This window comes from Hemitrygon akajei, chromosome 15 (assembly GCF_048418815.1).
Source record: "Hemitrygon akajei chromosome 15, sHemAka1.3, whole genome shotgun sequence".
Taxonomy (NCBI): Eukaryota; Metazoa; Chordata; class Chondrichthyes; order Myliobatiformes; family Dasyatidae; genus Hemitrygon; species Hemitrygon akajei.
In genome coordinates, this window is record NC_133138.1 from 45,108,701 (window position 1) to 45,123,384 (window position 14,684).

A 14,684-nucleotide genomic window follows, 5' to 3' on the forward strand; every position below is an offset into this window, starting at 1 on the left:
AGTGGTGGGGAGGGCTTTGCCTGTGGTGGACTGCGCCATATGCACTACTTTTTAGAGGATTTTCCACTTAAGGGTATTGGTGTTTCCATAACTTGGCATGATGCAACCAGTCAAGATACTCTCCACCACATATCTATTTGTTTGTCAAAGTTCTAAATATCATGCTGAATCTTTGCAAACTTATAAAGAAGTAGAGGCGCTGTTGTGCTCTCTTTGTAGTTGCACCTGCTCGGTGGGCCCAAGACAAGTCTTCCGAAATGATAACACCAAGGAATTTAAAGTTGCTGACTTTCTCCACCTCTGATCTCCCAGTGAGGACTGGCTCATGGACCTCTGGTTTCCTCCTCTTGAAAGCAATAATCAGTTTCTTGGTCTTGCTGAAATTGAGTGAAAGGTTGGTGCTGTGGCAACATTCAGCCAGAATCTCCATCCTATATGCTGATTATTTCACCACCTTTGATTTGGCCAATGTCAGAGTGCCATCAGCAAATTAAATATGGCCTTGGAGCTGTGCTTAGCCCTGCATTCATAAGTATAAAGCTAATAGAGCAGAGGACTAAGCACACTTGTGGTGCACCTGAGCTGATGGAGATTGCGGAGGAGATACTGTTGCAAATCCGAACTCAAGATCTGTAAGTGAGGGAGTTGAGTTGATCAGCACAGGTCTTTAGTACTTGGCCAAGTACCCCATCTAGACCAGATGCTTTCCATGGGTTTGCCTCAGAGACTGAGATTGCAGGGTCAGCAAAGGCTTTGGGAGTTTGTGGAGATTCCTCCATGTTTTAATGGTCAAAGTAAGCATAAAGGACATTGAGCTCATGTGGAAGTGAAGCCTTGTTGTCACTCTGTCATTTGGTTGCACTCTGTAAGAGGTAATTTCAGACCTGCCACAGCTGTTGAGCATTCTTCAGTGATTCAAGTTTAGTCCCGAGTTGCCACTTTGCCCCTGAGATAGCTTTCCAGATATTGTATTAGGACCTCCTGTATCTTACTCGGCCACCAGACCTGAATATCACTGATAAGGTCCTCAGCAGACTGCAAAGCTTCTGGATGGGGATGATTCAAAATGATTTTGTAGGGACACAATCATCCACGACTGTTGTCATAAGTCCATGACAACTATGGTATATTCATTCAGATCCTCTGATGAGTCCTTGAACAAGGGCTAGTCCACTGACTCAAAGCAATCTCATAGCCACCCTTTTGACTCCTGTGACCACCTCTTTCTTGTCCTTATCTCTGGAACCTTGATCTTTAACCTTTCACGTATGCAACTAGGAGATGGACAGTCAAGTGAGCAGATTTCCCAAAATGCATTCTGGGCATGGAACAGTAGCCTATTCTTACCGTAGTACAGCAGTGGTCTAGTGTGCTGGGTCTCCTGGTGCTGCAACTTATATGCTGATGCTAACTGGTCAGAGAATTCTTCAATCAACTCTGACTGAAGTCCCCAACTATGATTTGAAATGTGGCAGGGTGGGCTGTTTGTTGTTTAGTTATGGCAGCATTCAATATTTCAATTGCCTGGTTACTGCCAACTTTTGGCGTTAAGTAAACTGTGGTCAGGACCTCAGAGGAAAACTCTGCAGGCAAGTAGTTGGCACCTAATTGTTAGATTTTTCCAGAATGGGGGTAAACAATAGTACAAGAAAACTGCCAGTTCCAAGCACCACATCGAGTTTATCATGAAACACAGACGCTTCTCTAAACAGAGACACTTTTTGCCTTCTCTGAATGATCAGTTCAGTCCATCCTGAGTATAGAGAAGCCTTTGGGTCTAATCACCAAATCCAGCATGTTCAGATTGGGCCATGTCTCCGTGAAACACAGGACACAGCAAATCCTCATTTCCCTCTGATATAACAATCCACAATCTTGTTCGCCAGTGTGTAAATTTGCAGTCAAGATGTTGGATAGAGTGAATTTCATTCCTCTGCATCTCAGCCTGGCCTGGAGTCCACCTCTTCCGGACATGGTGAATGACCACGTGATGCGAGGAACGCTCAGCAAATATGGTGATATGTACAAGTCCTGTAGTAATTGAGGATTCAGTCTTTGGGAGGCTGACCACATTTCCGTTGATATTAATATGTGACCAGGTGGTTTGCTACCTCTCTCTTATCAAGGCAAGGGATATCACTGACTGGATGCAGAATATTCTTGAGGGGGAAAGGAGAGGAGATAGGTGTTGCCATGCCTGTCAAAACAAACTGATAGTCAATGGAATAGGGCTGAGGTAGTAAAGTCATAGTTAGGGAAGGAATTGAAAAGCAGCACCTCAAAATAGTGATCTCAGGATCGGTCTCAGGGCCAGGTGTTAATTAGTAGAGAATTAATAAGACATGGTAAGTAATTGCTTGGTTGGAGTCAGCACAGGACACAGGATTTAAAATTGTTAGGACTGTGGGAGGAGGGGACCATTGAAGACAACGCAGTTACACCTGACCAGATCTTGGACTAATAGCATACCAGGTAGGTTAACAAGTACTGTGAGATGGATTTAAAGTAATGCAGCAGGGGCCTGCGCACTAAGATCTAGTTTTCAAAAGAAGCAACTAGTTTAAAGACTGTTGAAAAATTCAGAGTAGAAAAGGTTAATAACAATAATAAGGTTAGTCAGCTCTCCCATCAAATTCACTGCTTGACATGTACAAAATCAGTATAGAACCCTACATTCCAATTAATGAGCACTTCAGAGACCAACTTCACCACAGGGACTTCATTCCTTTTAATTACATTTTGTGCATTGATTCCTCAAACAACCTTTACCAGAATATAGAGGAAATTCAACAAGTTACATCAATAATACAGAATTCAAAATGGTATTAGAAGGTTAAGTGAATTATGTTCCAGGATACAGCTATAGAAAACACAAGAGATTCTGCAGATGGTGGAAATCCAGAGCAACACACACAAAATGTTGGAAGAACTCAGCAGGTCAGGCAGCATCTGTGGAAGTGAATAAACAGTTGACATTTCGGACTGAGACCCTACAACTACAGCATGTAGCAATCATTTCATCTTTTTAACAATTGCAATAAATAAAAGAATTACCTTCTTAACCTCGTACTTAATGGCAAGTTTCACTCTGCTCAGAGATGGCCTGTGATGGTCTCCCTGAGGCTCAGAATCAACGTCTCCATTTAGAATGGCCTCCACTTCCTCTGTGTCCCGGCACAGGTCTAGTACACCAACAGCAAAATCCTTGCATTGCATAGATAACTTCCTGTAATCGTTCTAAACAGAAGAAAATGACACTTGCTGAGAATTATTGCAGTCATCAATCCATCTCATTTAAAAGTAGGAAAAGGAACAATGTGTAGAAATAGAGCCGAGGAACTGGTAAAAACATTTGACAGTGCTGTTGGAGCGAAGAAAATAAGCTTTTATTATTTGGGTCACTCTATTTTGATGTTAATTGAACATTAGTTAAATAATAGTTTGTTAGTTTATAGGGGGAACCAGGCACAAGTTTAATTGATCTTTGGCTTCAAGTCTACTTTCATCTTGACTTTCAACGGAGCTTTAGAGGCCAATGTCATTGGAGGGGAAATGGCCACCTTTTTCTCAATATTACACATAAAGAAGTAGTCCAATCCAGCTAAAGGTGTACATAGGGAGTGCAAAATCATGATTCCATAATGAACATTGATTGAACAATATCAAGAGCAACAGAAGAGGAAAGACTAGCATTTGTATCGTGCCTTTCATAACAACAGAGTATGTCCAATTAAGTACTTTGAGGTGTAGTTGCTGTTATAATGTAGGAAACTGAGCTGGATATGTATGCAAATTCTCACAAGGGGCAATGTTTCATTTGTTACCATCTACTTCAATGATGCTGGTAGAGAGAAAAAAAACCTATTGGTCAGGACCTATTCTCTTTGGCTTATATTTTACTTATTGTGTTTAAGAGATACAGCATGGGAATAGGCTCTTCCGGCCCTTCAAGCTGCACCGCCCAGCATCCCCGACAACCCCGATTTAACCCTAACCTAGTCACAGAATAATTTACAATGGCCAATTTACCTACCTCGTACATCTTTGGACTGAGAGAGGAAACTGGAGCACCCGGAGAAAACCCACACATTCCACAGGGAAGATGTACAGAGATTCTTTGCAGAGGGTGCTGGGATTGAGCTCTGAACTCCGAAGCCCTGAGCTGTAATAGCATCAAGCTAACCGCTACACCGCAGCAGTGCCCTTTCAAATAGAACCTAGTGATCACTTTACGAGGGAGCATGGTGCCTCAAGTGTAAAACCTTCACTGAAAGTTGACTAGCAACAATGCAACACAGTATCTGTAATGAATTAGAATGACTTAAATTTTGTTTGAATTCTGCACATTTAATTTTCATTCCTAACAGTTTGCTGAATAATCTGAATACCTGACAGATGCTACAAAGCTACAAATCATTAATCATTTTAATCTTCATTAAATAACAAATATTACTTTCCTAATGTTTAGGTAAAGGTGACAAAGGATAATGTTCAACCACTAACATGCTTTTACGCACACAGAGCTTTATAATGGTGTGCACGACCTATGAATTTTCAGAAACCTTTAACCTGCTTGAAAATAACAGTGCTGTGTCTAAACACAATTTGATAATCTGTTCAGCATTCAACTCCAAGTGGCTGGATTAATAGCATTGACTTCCTTCATTTTGTTGGCTATCAGTGAGTGACAGACATACATCACCAATGTGGATGCAAGTATCAGAGACTGGATGCGTATTAGCTTTTCCATGCAAGTGATCAATCAGTCAGAAGCATTTCTCCATCTATTTTAAGGATATGGGAATATTGATGACCAGTAGCATTGGATGAATGTGGAATGAGATACTGAGGGGCGACAAGTTGGTTACAAGTCCCATGCTTGATTTTTGAATTCAACTGGCAATCCTGATTACTAAAAATATTTCTGAATACAATTCATATTATTTCCTAGAATGTGGAAAACAAAAGGAAGGTAACACTATACCAAAAATTGCGCTCAAAATTTCCCAGTGGTAAGAAGCAGTAAAAGTAGCTTGATGTAAACATATTTATATTATTTAATTATAAATACAATTTTATTAGATATCCAATATAAAACATTAAAGTTACTCAATTACCTTGCTGACATCGATAGCTCTTTAGGTCATCATGATGTACATTTTAGATGTTTCCAGGGAAAGTGGAGACATTGGGAATTTATAGTCATGACTTCTCTCTCATATAAAACAGGGGTGAGCCTATGGCTTTAAATGAGATTGCAACATGCTGAAAGGCACAAGAAAAGCCTCACACACACTTTTCACCAATTGTCTGGTTCTTATGAGGAACTGGAATGTGCATGCAAGGCCAAATGCACAGTGTTATGTGGATCCAAGATTCATCATGAAGAAGCACTAAATTCATGGGTTATTAAGATTGTATTTGGCCCATTAAATACCTATATTTGCAACATGTGTCCAAAGCATTCTTCACCTGATACCTGATTAATGTGGAATGCAGTCATCATTCTGATTTAGAGCACACAAGATAAATGCTGGAGGAACACAGCTGATGAGGCAACATCCATACAGAAGAATACACAGCCCACAATTCAGATCAAGACCCTTCACCAGAATGGATGCTGCCTAACCTGCTGAGTTCCTCTAGCATTTTGTGGGTGTTGATCTGGATTTCCAGCATCTGCATAGTTTCTTGTGTTTATCATTCTAATTTACCACCTTTCATTTCCTGCTCATTTCAGTATTGAAGTACTAAAATAGGACAGATGATAGTTTTGCCCTTAACTGCATATATTTAAGCTTCCAGTAGTCCAGTTTGTGGTGGAGTACATACATGTAAATTCTGTTAAAATGCTGACTTTTAAAAATTGGGGTGCACCCACTACATTTTGGCACATACGTATGGGGATTATAATATCTGAGATTTCTGAAAGTTTATTTTTGTTAAAAAAGTGTCTTCAACCTTCGATTGTGTCAAGTGTTTAGAGAATGGTGTAACTCGAGTTTAAAAATGCAAATACATTTTCTTATAGAAGCACCTACTCTTGTTGTCGGATAATTATTAGCCCAGGTATTGATTTTCACCTATAAAATGGCAGCAACGTTTTATGTTTCAGAAAAGCCGTAGCAACTCATTTATTGAACACCAAAAACTAAACACTAAAGCTCACCAAAACTCTTTACGTAGTAACGTCATCACATCAGACCAGCCTCTTAAAGTGAAAAGCCCAACTCAATGTCAGTGGTTGTGAATTATGTACATTTCTCCCAATTGTTACCTGCTAATTGGTAGTATTTTTGCTGTTTACTAAAGGATCAGCCAAATGCCAGTAGGTCAATGGGGAGTGATTCTTATTCATTAATCTGACAGAAGACTACTATTCATACAGATGAATGGGAGGATTCATATCATTGATTATGTAAAGCAGCTTCCACAATGTGCATCACCGAAGGCTGTGCAAAATAATTATTATAAATTTAGTATGTTAGATGTTCTGCCCGTCCTCTATTTTTCTATTGATCTGAGAAATCCAGGAAGGGAAGTGAATTAGGATTTCACTCATTGTGCTTTCCTCCATTTTCAAACCAAACAATTTCCCTCTAAACTGCAACATGAAAAATGAAAAAATGGAAAAAACAATGAAAAATGCAACAGTCTTGATCATGTTTTGTGATGGATCAGCATAGATTTTACAACATATCTTTTCTCACTCTTGCTTTGACAAAGTCATGCAGCCAGAATGCCACTGGCATCAAAAGTTACTTTTCAGTAACCATTAGAGTTACTAACTATTAACAAATGGAAAACCTCTTCAGCTAACTAAGACTATAGTATGCTTGAAGTGATCCTCACAAAAGCCGACAAGTTTTGTTAATCTCGATGCTTCCTGGAAAAGGCAAGAGAATAAACTTCAATGCAACAGCTACTGGCCTGACAGAGTGCAGAGAGACACAAAATGTTAAATACCATTACTGTTGAGCATAATATTTTACTTATTTGTTTATGCATCTCTAGCGTAATCAGCATTTCTTGCACTTCCTGAATTGTTCTCGAGAAGCTGGTGGGCAGCTGCCTTGAGTTACTACAGTCCTCTGATGAAGGACCCCATTGTTTGGCTGGTGGTTAAATCTAGCAATGATGAAGGAGGAACGAGTTCCTTTCCAGTGCATGGTATAGAGTTTGGTTGGGTCTAAGACACAGTGCTGTTGAGAATGAATGCTCAGGATAGTAGAGAGGGTCACATATTAAACAGGATACTCAGTCCTTCATAGTGTTGAACTTTCCGAGTGTTGCCCGAGCTACTGTAATCCAGGCAAGTTGTAGATGATGGAAGACTTTGGTGTCAGGGAAGTAAGTCACTCAACACTGGATAAAAAGCCTCTGATCTACTGTTGGAGCCAAAGCTTTTGTGCGGCCAGTCCAGTTGAATATCCAGTAGTCAGTGGAGGCCTACTAGAACATTGATGATTGGAGATTTGACAAAGGTAAAGGCAATGGATATCAATAAAAGCTGGTTAAACTCCTGGTAAAGGGTCTTGGCCTAAAACGTCAACTGTTTATTCTTTTCCATAGATGCTGAGTTCCTCCAGCATTTTGTGTCTGGTGCTTTGGATTTCAGGCATCTGCAGAATTTCTCTAGTTTTAAGCTGTTTGTTGGAGATGGCTACTGCTTGGCAGTATCATTGCAAGAATATTACTTGCTACTTATCAGCACATGGTTGAATATCGTCTATGCACGGACTGCATCCAGCAAGCAGAGACGGCTTCACTTGCTCAGGAGTTGCAAAGGGGATTGAACATTATGCAGTCCTCTGTGAACATGTTCACTGCTGAGCTAATGATGAAATGAAGTTCATTCATGTAGCATCTGTGGGAGATGGGCAGCAGACTTGAGGAGCCTCTATGTTGCTGCCCTAGAGACAGAGATGATTGACATCTACAACCACAACCATCTTGATTTGTGTGAGGGCTGACTCTAGCAAGGTGTTGCTTTCCCTTTGAAACCATTGCAACCTTGATGTTGAAGCATGTTCTCTTATTTCATAAGAGAAATTCAGCCCTTTGGTTCATGCTTGGGCCAAGCTACTAATGAGATCTGGGCCCATGGTCCTGGTGTAACCCATACCAGGCATCAGTCAGTAGGAAAATAAATAACGATGGATAATACTGTTGACAATAGTTTCCATCAGTTTTCTGAAGATTGAGAGCAGACTGACATATAACATAACACAGGGTTTTCGGCCCAGTGAGTCCATGAGTGCCCACCACTTAGCCAGATTCAATATTTCCACTTTTTATGAAATACACAATTTTCCATATTGTCAGGTTAATGCCATATTGTAACTGTTCTGGAACAATCTGGCTAGAGGTGCTGCTGATTCGATCAGTCAGATCTTCTGTACTACAGCTGGGGTGTTGTCTGGTTCCATGGCTTTAGCTGTATCTAATGTTCTTGATATCATTTGAAGTAAATCAAATTGGCTAAGATCGTGGAGGAATCAGGAAGAAGCAGAACTGTGTAAAGTATCCAGCATTTTTGGCTGAACATGGGTTCAAAGTAAGTTTATTATTAAAGTACATACCAGTACATAACATTGAGATTCATTTTCTTGAGGGTAAGATCCTAGAAACACAATAAAATCAATGAAAAAGCATACACAAAGGACAATCAACCAACGTGCAAAAGACAACAAAATGTACAAATACAAAAGAAAAAAATAATAAGATATAAATAAGAAATGTATATTGAGAACATGGAAATGATTCAAGCTTGTCCTTACCATACAAATGCAGAGCCCCACCATTGTTGAGGATGGGTATGTTTTTAGAGCAGCAGTCTCCTGTTAACCCCACCACACACCAGCATCAAACTTTACTCAAACTGTTTTTCTTGTCATCCTTAGTTCAGTAACTTCTGATTAGGCACAAGATAATGGCAGGTTTACATATTTTAAGGCATTTTAATATAATAAGGGGAAGAATAATAACCTTAGCCATTGTAGGTGATCTATTGACCTAGATTTAATGGTTAGTGGTGAAGAAACAGGGCAAACAAATGTCTCCACAATCAATAAATGAGATAGTATAGGACTTGAAGGTTCCAAACTAGGAAGTAAACTTGGAATATTTAATAAACTGTAATAATCAAGTATAAAAAATATAATGATAGGATTCTGAGGGTGAAGGAGCAAATAAGACAAAAATATTTAGAATTTATATCTTAAATTTTAAAATTCTAAAGTTCAAAGTTAAAATTTCAAAGTAAATTTATTATCAAAGTACATATGATTCATGAGACAATGAGATTTGTTTTCTTGGGGGCATTCACAGAAAAATACAAAGAAACAATAGAATCAATGAAAAATTGCTCAGAAGACAAATGACCAATGTGCAAAAGACGAACTTTGAAATACAAAAAGAAAAATGACAAAACAAAATAATAATCAATAAATAAGCATTAAATGTCATGAACTTGAGATGAAGAGTCCTTGAAAGTGAGTCCTTAGGTTGCAGGAACAGTTCACTGATGGGGTGAGTAAAATTGCGTGAAATTATCCCCTTTGATTTAAGAACCTGATGGTTGAAGGGTATTGTTACGAATGTGTCACAACTCTGAGGGGCCGAAAGGTACAAAGTCGCCCCCTCCTTTTTGAGAATTGCAAGATCGCTATTAATTCAGGTCTGGGACCCAGGAAATGAGAGAGAATCCACAAGGTTTGGAATGTGTCCTGGCCTCAGCGAAACAAAACCACTGATAACGGCTATTGTCTCTTGGAGACGGAATTGTGTATTGAGTACTGTACTATTCATTGAAGCCCCTCAGGGGACGACCAGAGTGGTCTGGTTGAGGGATTGCATCATCCCAACCTGATTGACATCTGAGACCCCATGAGTAAGGATAAAAGAGGGTCTGGGGAACAACCCCTTTAGACGCACCAGGAGAAACGCTAGAAATCCCGTGACAGCGTTTAATAGCGACAGCCGGTGGGGGCCTGCATGCTTCCTTCCCTTGCCTGGGTTGGCGGGCTCACCACGGAAGAATGGCTTTAGCTAAAGGAGAGGCCACAAGTGAAAGGCCACACCAACGGGACTCCTGACGGATCGAAATCATAAAAGGAATCGGCAAGTTTTTCTCCCAAACCTCTCTCTCTCTCCAACCATTGCCACCCAGCGGTCCCCAAAGGCTGCAGCCTGCATGAACTGAGTGACTTTTATATTTCCATCGGACAATACATTTATCCCCTAGACAACGATAGAGCTATTTCTTATTGATTATTATTATACCCGCACTTTTAGATTTAGTATTGACGATGTATATTATCTGTATATTTGCAAAGATATTATTTTTGTGTATTTTTACTAATAAATACTGTTAAAAATTGTATCATCAGACTTCAACGGACCAGTCTATCTTTGCTGGTAAGTGACCCAGTTACGGGGTTCATAACAAAGTGGGGGCCTCGCCTCGAGATTTGATACCAAATTGGAGGGCCAGTAAATCGGGCTTTTAAGTCAAAACTTGGATCTGGTTGCGCGGGTAACCAGATGGGAAACCAGCAAAGATGGACGTAGACGAATTTATAAAAAACCCGACTCCGGAGGCGCTAGAGGCGGTCACAAAGTCGGACTTGATAAATATTGCGAAAGGACTAAATCTTGCAGAGGTGAGGTTGTCGATGAAAAAGCGGGAGGTGCGGAGGGCCATAACTCAGTATTATATTGTGAAGAATGTGTTTTCAGCTGAGGTATTGGAAAATATACCTGAAAAGGTACCAGCTAGTGGGACGGCTCAGTTAGAGTTGGAGAAATTAAGGTTGGAACATGAAATTATGTTAAAATAGCTGGATGCAGCTGAAAAAGAGAAGGAAAGGGCTGAAAAGGAAAAAGAAAGAGCCGAAAAGGAAAAAAGAGCAGGATAGAGCGGAGAAGCAGAGGGAGCATGAAATTAAGTTAAAACAGCTGGAAGCAGCTGAAAAAGAGAAGGAGAGAGCCGAGAAGGAGAGGGAGTATGAGGAAAATGACTTGGACATGGAGAAGTTAAGGCAAGAGCGAAGAGCTCAAGGGCCAGACCGAGAGGAGCGGTTTAATGTTAGTCGGGAGTTTAGGTTAGTACCTCCGTTTGAGGAGATGGATGTTGATAGTTATTACTTGCATTTTGAAAAGGTGGCAGTGAATCAGAAATGGCCCAAAGATCAGTGGGTGGCGTTGTTACAAAGTGTGTTAAAAGGGAAGGCACAATGGGCATATGCGGCGTTGTCCATGGAAGAGTAGGAGTCTGAGAATTATGAGAAAGTAAAGGAGGCCATTCTTCGGACCTATGAATTGGTACCTGAAGTGTATAGACAAAAGTTCAGAAATTTAAAGAAAGGGTGGAATCAGACGTATGCAGAGTTTGCCTATGAGAAGGGTGTGCTCTTGGATCGCTGGTGTGCAGCAGAAATGGTGGAAGAGGATTTTTGGCGTCTCAGGGAGTTACTTCTGATTGAGGAATTTAAAGGTTGTGTTTCGGATGATATCCGGATGTATTTGAATGAGAAGCCGAATAAGCCAATATCCGAATTTGCTAGGTTCACAGATGAATATGCCCTAACCCACAAGACAAAGTTTTCCTCGAATAAAAGTTACCAGAGAGACCGTGGGAATGGTAGAGAAAGCCCGCCGGCTGAGGCAGAGATTCAGCCGGGAGCTAGCGGTAAAATTAAGGAGGAGGAAAGGCAAGACGGCAGGAGAGGTCCTGGCTTGACCTGTTTTAATTGTGGAAAGGTGGGTCATATTGCATCTAAGTGCCTTGCTCCGAGGAAGGAGACAGGAAAATGGAAAGCAGCAGTCCCTACAGGATGTATTGTGGTGATCAGTAAATCGACAAGAAAGCCCCAGGTAGACAGAATACGAGAGGGGCCTGAGAAATTTATTGCAGAAGGAACCGTGTCTGTGAAAGAGGGAGACACACCAGTTCCAGTGCAGATCTGGAGAGACACGGGAGCTGAACTGTCATTGATTCGCAGTACGGTGCTAGATTTTGGTCCTCAGACTGGAGAGGTAGCTTTGAGAGGGATAGGAAAAGGGACAGAAGCTGTGCCTTTGCATAGGATCATTATAAATTGTGAGCTTGTATCTGGACCAGTTGAAATAGGGGTGCGATCAGAATTTCCAAGAACTGACGTAGACCTCCTTCTGGGTAACGATTTAGCTGGTGGTGATGTTTGGTCGGCCATGGAGCTGACGAGCCAGCCTGTAAGTGTTGAGGACCTGCCCCTAGATTCCAAGATCTATCCCGCATGCGCGATCACTTGCAGCATGTCGAGAAAAGCAGCTGAGAACGAGACCAGTTTAAATCCGACCAGTATCGATTTGGCTGAGACGTTTTTACCGACCCTGTACCAAGAGGAGTTAGAAGGTGGTAAAATGGAGAATAGGAAAATGAAAGAGAGTAAGGGAGAGGAGGTAGACCTGCCCTTAGCCAGGAGGAAATTTATAGAGGCACGGAGTAAAGATGAGAAACAGATAAGGCTGTTAAAAGGTCCAGGGTTGGACATGGATGATCTGTCTGGTTTGGCAGAACTGTGTGAAGAAGTTGAAAATTCTAAAGGTGTTCCCGATAATGAAATGAGGGCAGTCCTAAATGAAAAGGATGCCATTACCTTGAAGAAGTCTGCCGGGTTGGCAGATGAGGTTGTTTCAGCCCGCGGGATTGAGATTACTCCAGGAGGGAGTTGCCCAGAGAGGAACTGGGAGGATCAGGGGAACTTAGAATTTGAAAAGGGTACGGGTATTGAAAGCCTAGAAGAGGCAGATGTCCCATTTGAGTATGTTCAAGATGTGGATGCACGTGGTACTGAACCTAGTAATGGAGCTCAGAAAAAGTCTGAGGTATTTGATTCAGTTGAAAAGGAATGCAGTCCTTGTGGGTCAGATGGACTTGGTTCAGTGAAGAAAGGGTTAACCTTGGTAATAGTGGGAAGTGAGAATTCCCAGTTGTTTGTGCTCGAAGGTGTGTTAAAAGTTAGTGAGGAGACAAAAGGTGGTGATGTGAATCTTATTATTGAAGGGAAAGGGAAAAGTGTAGTTCCTAAATTGAATGAAGAAAATTTAAAGTCTGGATTGATGTCCGAAGCAGCAACCAGGCTGCAGAGACAATGGCTTGGTAACACGGTGCCTGCGAATCAATTACAGGTTGATTTGGAATGTAAAGGTGCCCCACACGCTATTGTTATTCAAGAGATGGCTGTGAAGAGGCAGAAGGGTCCTGAAGATAAAACTAACAACTTGCTTAAAATTAAAGAATTGTGTGGAAATTCGGAAAATGGTCTAAGTTTGGAACACATTGTTGATAAAATAACTCCTATGAAAGGAGCATGCGAAAGCCTATTCCACACTAGTATACAAGTTAACCACGTGGGAGTTAACTGGAAAAGGGGCGAGGGTTGACGGGATGCCATTTTAAATAACAGGATCCGGTTTTAAGGGATTTCGACAAAGCATGTGAATAATAAAGACAACCCCATGGAAGATTGACTGTTAAATTTGAAAGTAACATACAGATTAGTATTTGCATGAACTTTTGTAAGATAACAACTCTTTAGTTTTTGTTTGCTGAAGGAAAGGAATAAAAATAGGTGGTTATCAAATTGGAGTCTGATGCTACAAGAATTTATTAAGGTACAAGATGTGAAGATATTAAAGGAAGTGACAATGTAATCGCTAACTGTTTAGATGCTGAATTGAATGTATAACTGTATTACTCTGTAGTGAAAAAAAACTCTTTTGTATTGTGTTAGATTCTGAAAATCCTGTAAGACTCTATATTAATTCATTTTTACCGGTGGTAAAAATCTTAGAAGGAAGGGGGTGTTACAAATGTGCCACAACTCTGAGGGGCTGAAAGGTACAAAGTCACCCCCTCCTTTTTGAGAATTGCAAGATCGCTATTAATTCGGGTCTGGGACCCAGGAAATGAGAGAGAATCCACAAGGTTTGGAATGTGTCCTGGCCTCAGCGAAACAAAACCACTGATAACGGCTATTGTCTCTTGGAGACGGAATTGTGTATTGAGTACTGTACTATTCATTGAAGCCCCTCAGGGGATGACCAGAGTGGGCTGGTTGAGGGATTGCATCATCCCAACCTGATTGATATCTGAGACCCCGTGAGTAAGGATAAAAGAGGGTCTGGGGAACAACCCCTTTAGACGCACCAGGAGAAACGCTAGAAATCCCGTGACAGCATTTAATAGTGACAGCCGGTGGGGGCTCGTGTGCGTCCTTCCCTTACCTGGGATTGGCGGGCTCACCACGGAAGAACGGCTTTAGCTAAAGGAGAGGCCACAAGTGAAAGGCCACGACAACGAGACTCCTGACGGATCGAAATCATAAAAGGAATCGGCAAGTTTTTCTCCCAAACCTCTCTTTCTCTCCAACCATTGCAAACTCAGCGGTCCCCAACGGCTGCAGCCTGCATGAACTGAGTGACTTTTATATTTCCATCGGACAATACATTATCCCCTAGACAACGATAGAGCTTATTTCTTATTGATTATTATTATACCCGCACTTTTAGATTTAGTATTGACGACGTATATTATCTGTATATTTGCAATGATATTATTTTTGTGTATTTTTACTAATAAATACTGTTAAAAATCGTATCATCAGACTTCAACGGACCAGTATTAACTGTTCCAGAAC

The 14,684-nt window shown here is 41.0% G+C and overlaps 1 protein-coding gene across 1 annotated transcript in view; it reads right to left on the minus strand.

The window, feature by feature from the left end:
* LOC140739307 (short transient receptor potential channel 7) overlaps window positions 1-14,684 on the minus strand; it is a 246,136-nt gene that overhangs the window by 52,340 nt on the left and 179,112 nt on the right. The window contains exon 3 of the mRNA XM_073067474.1: window positions 3,055-3,237. Within this exon, the coding sequence (XP_072923575.1) occupies window positions 3,055-3,237 (183 nt within the window). The remainder of the gene's footprint in view (window positions 1-3,054; window positions 3,238-14,684) is intronic.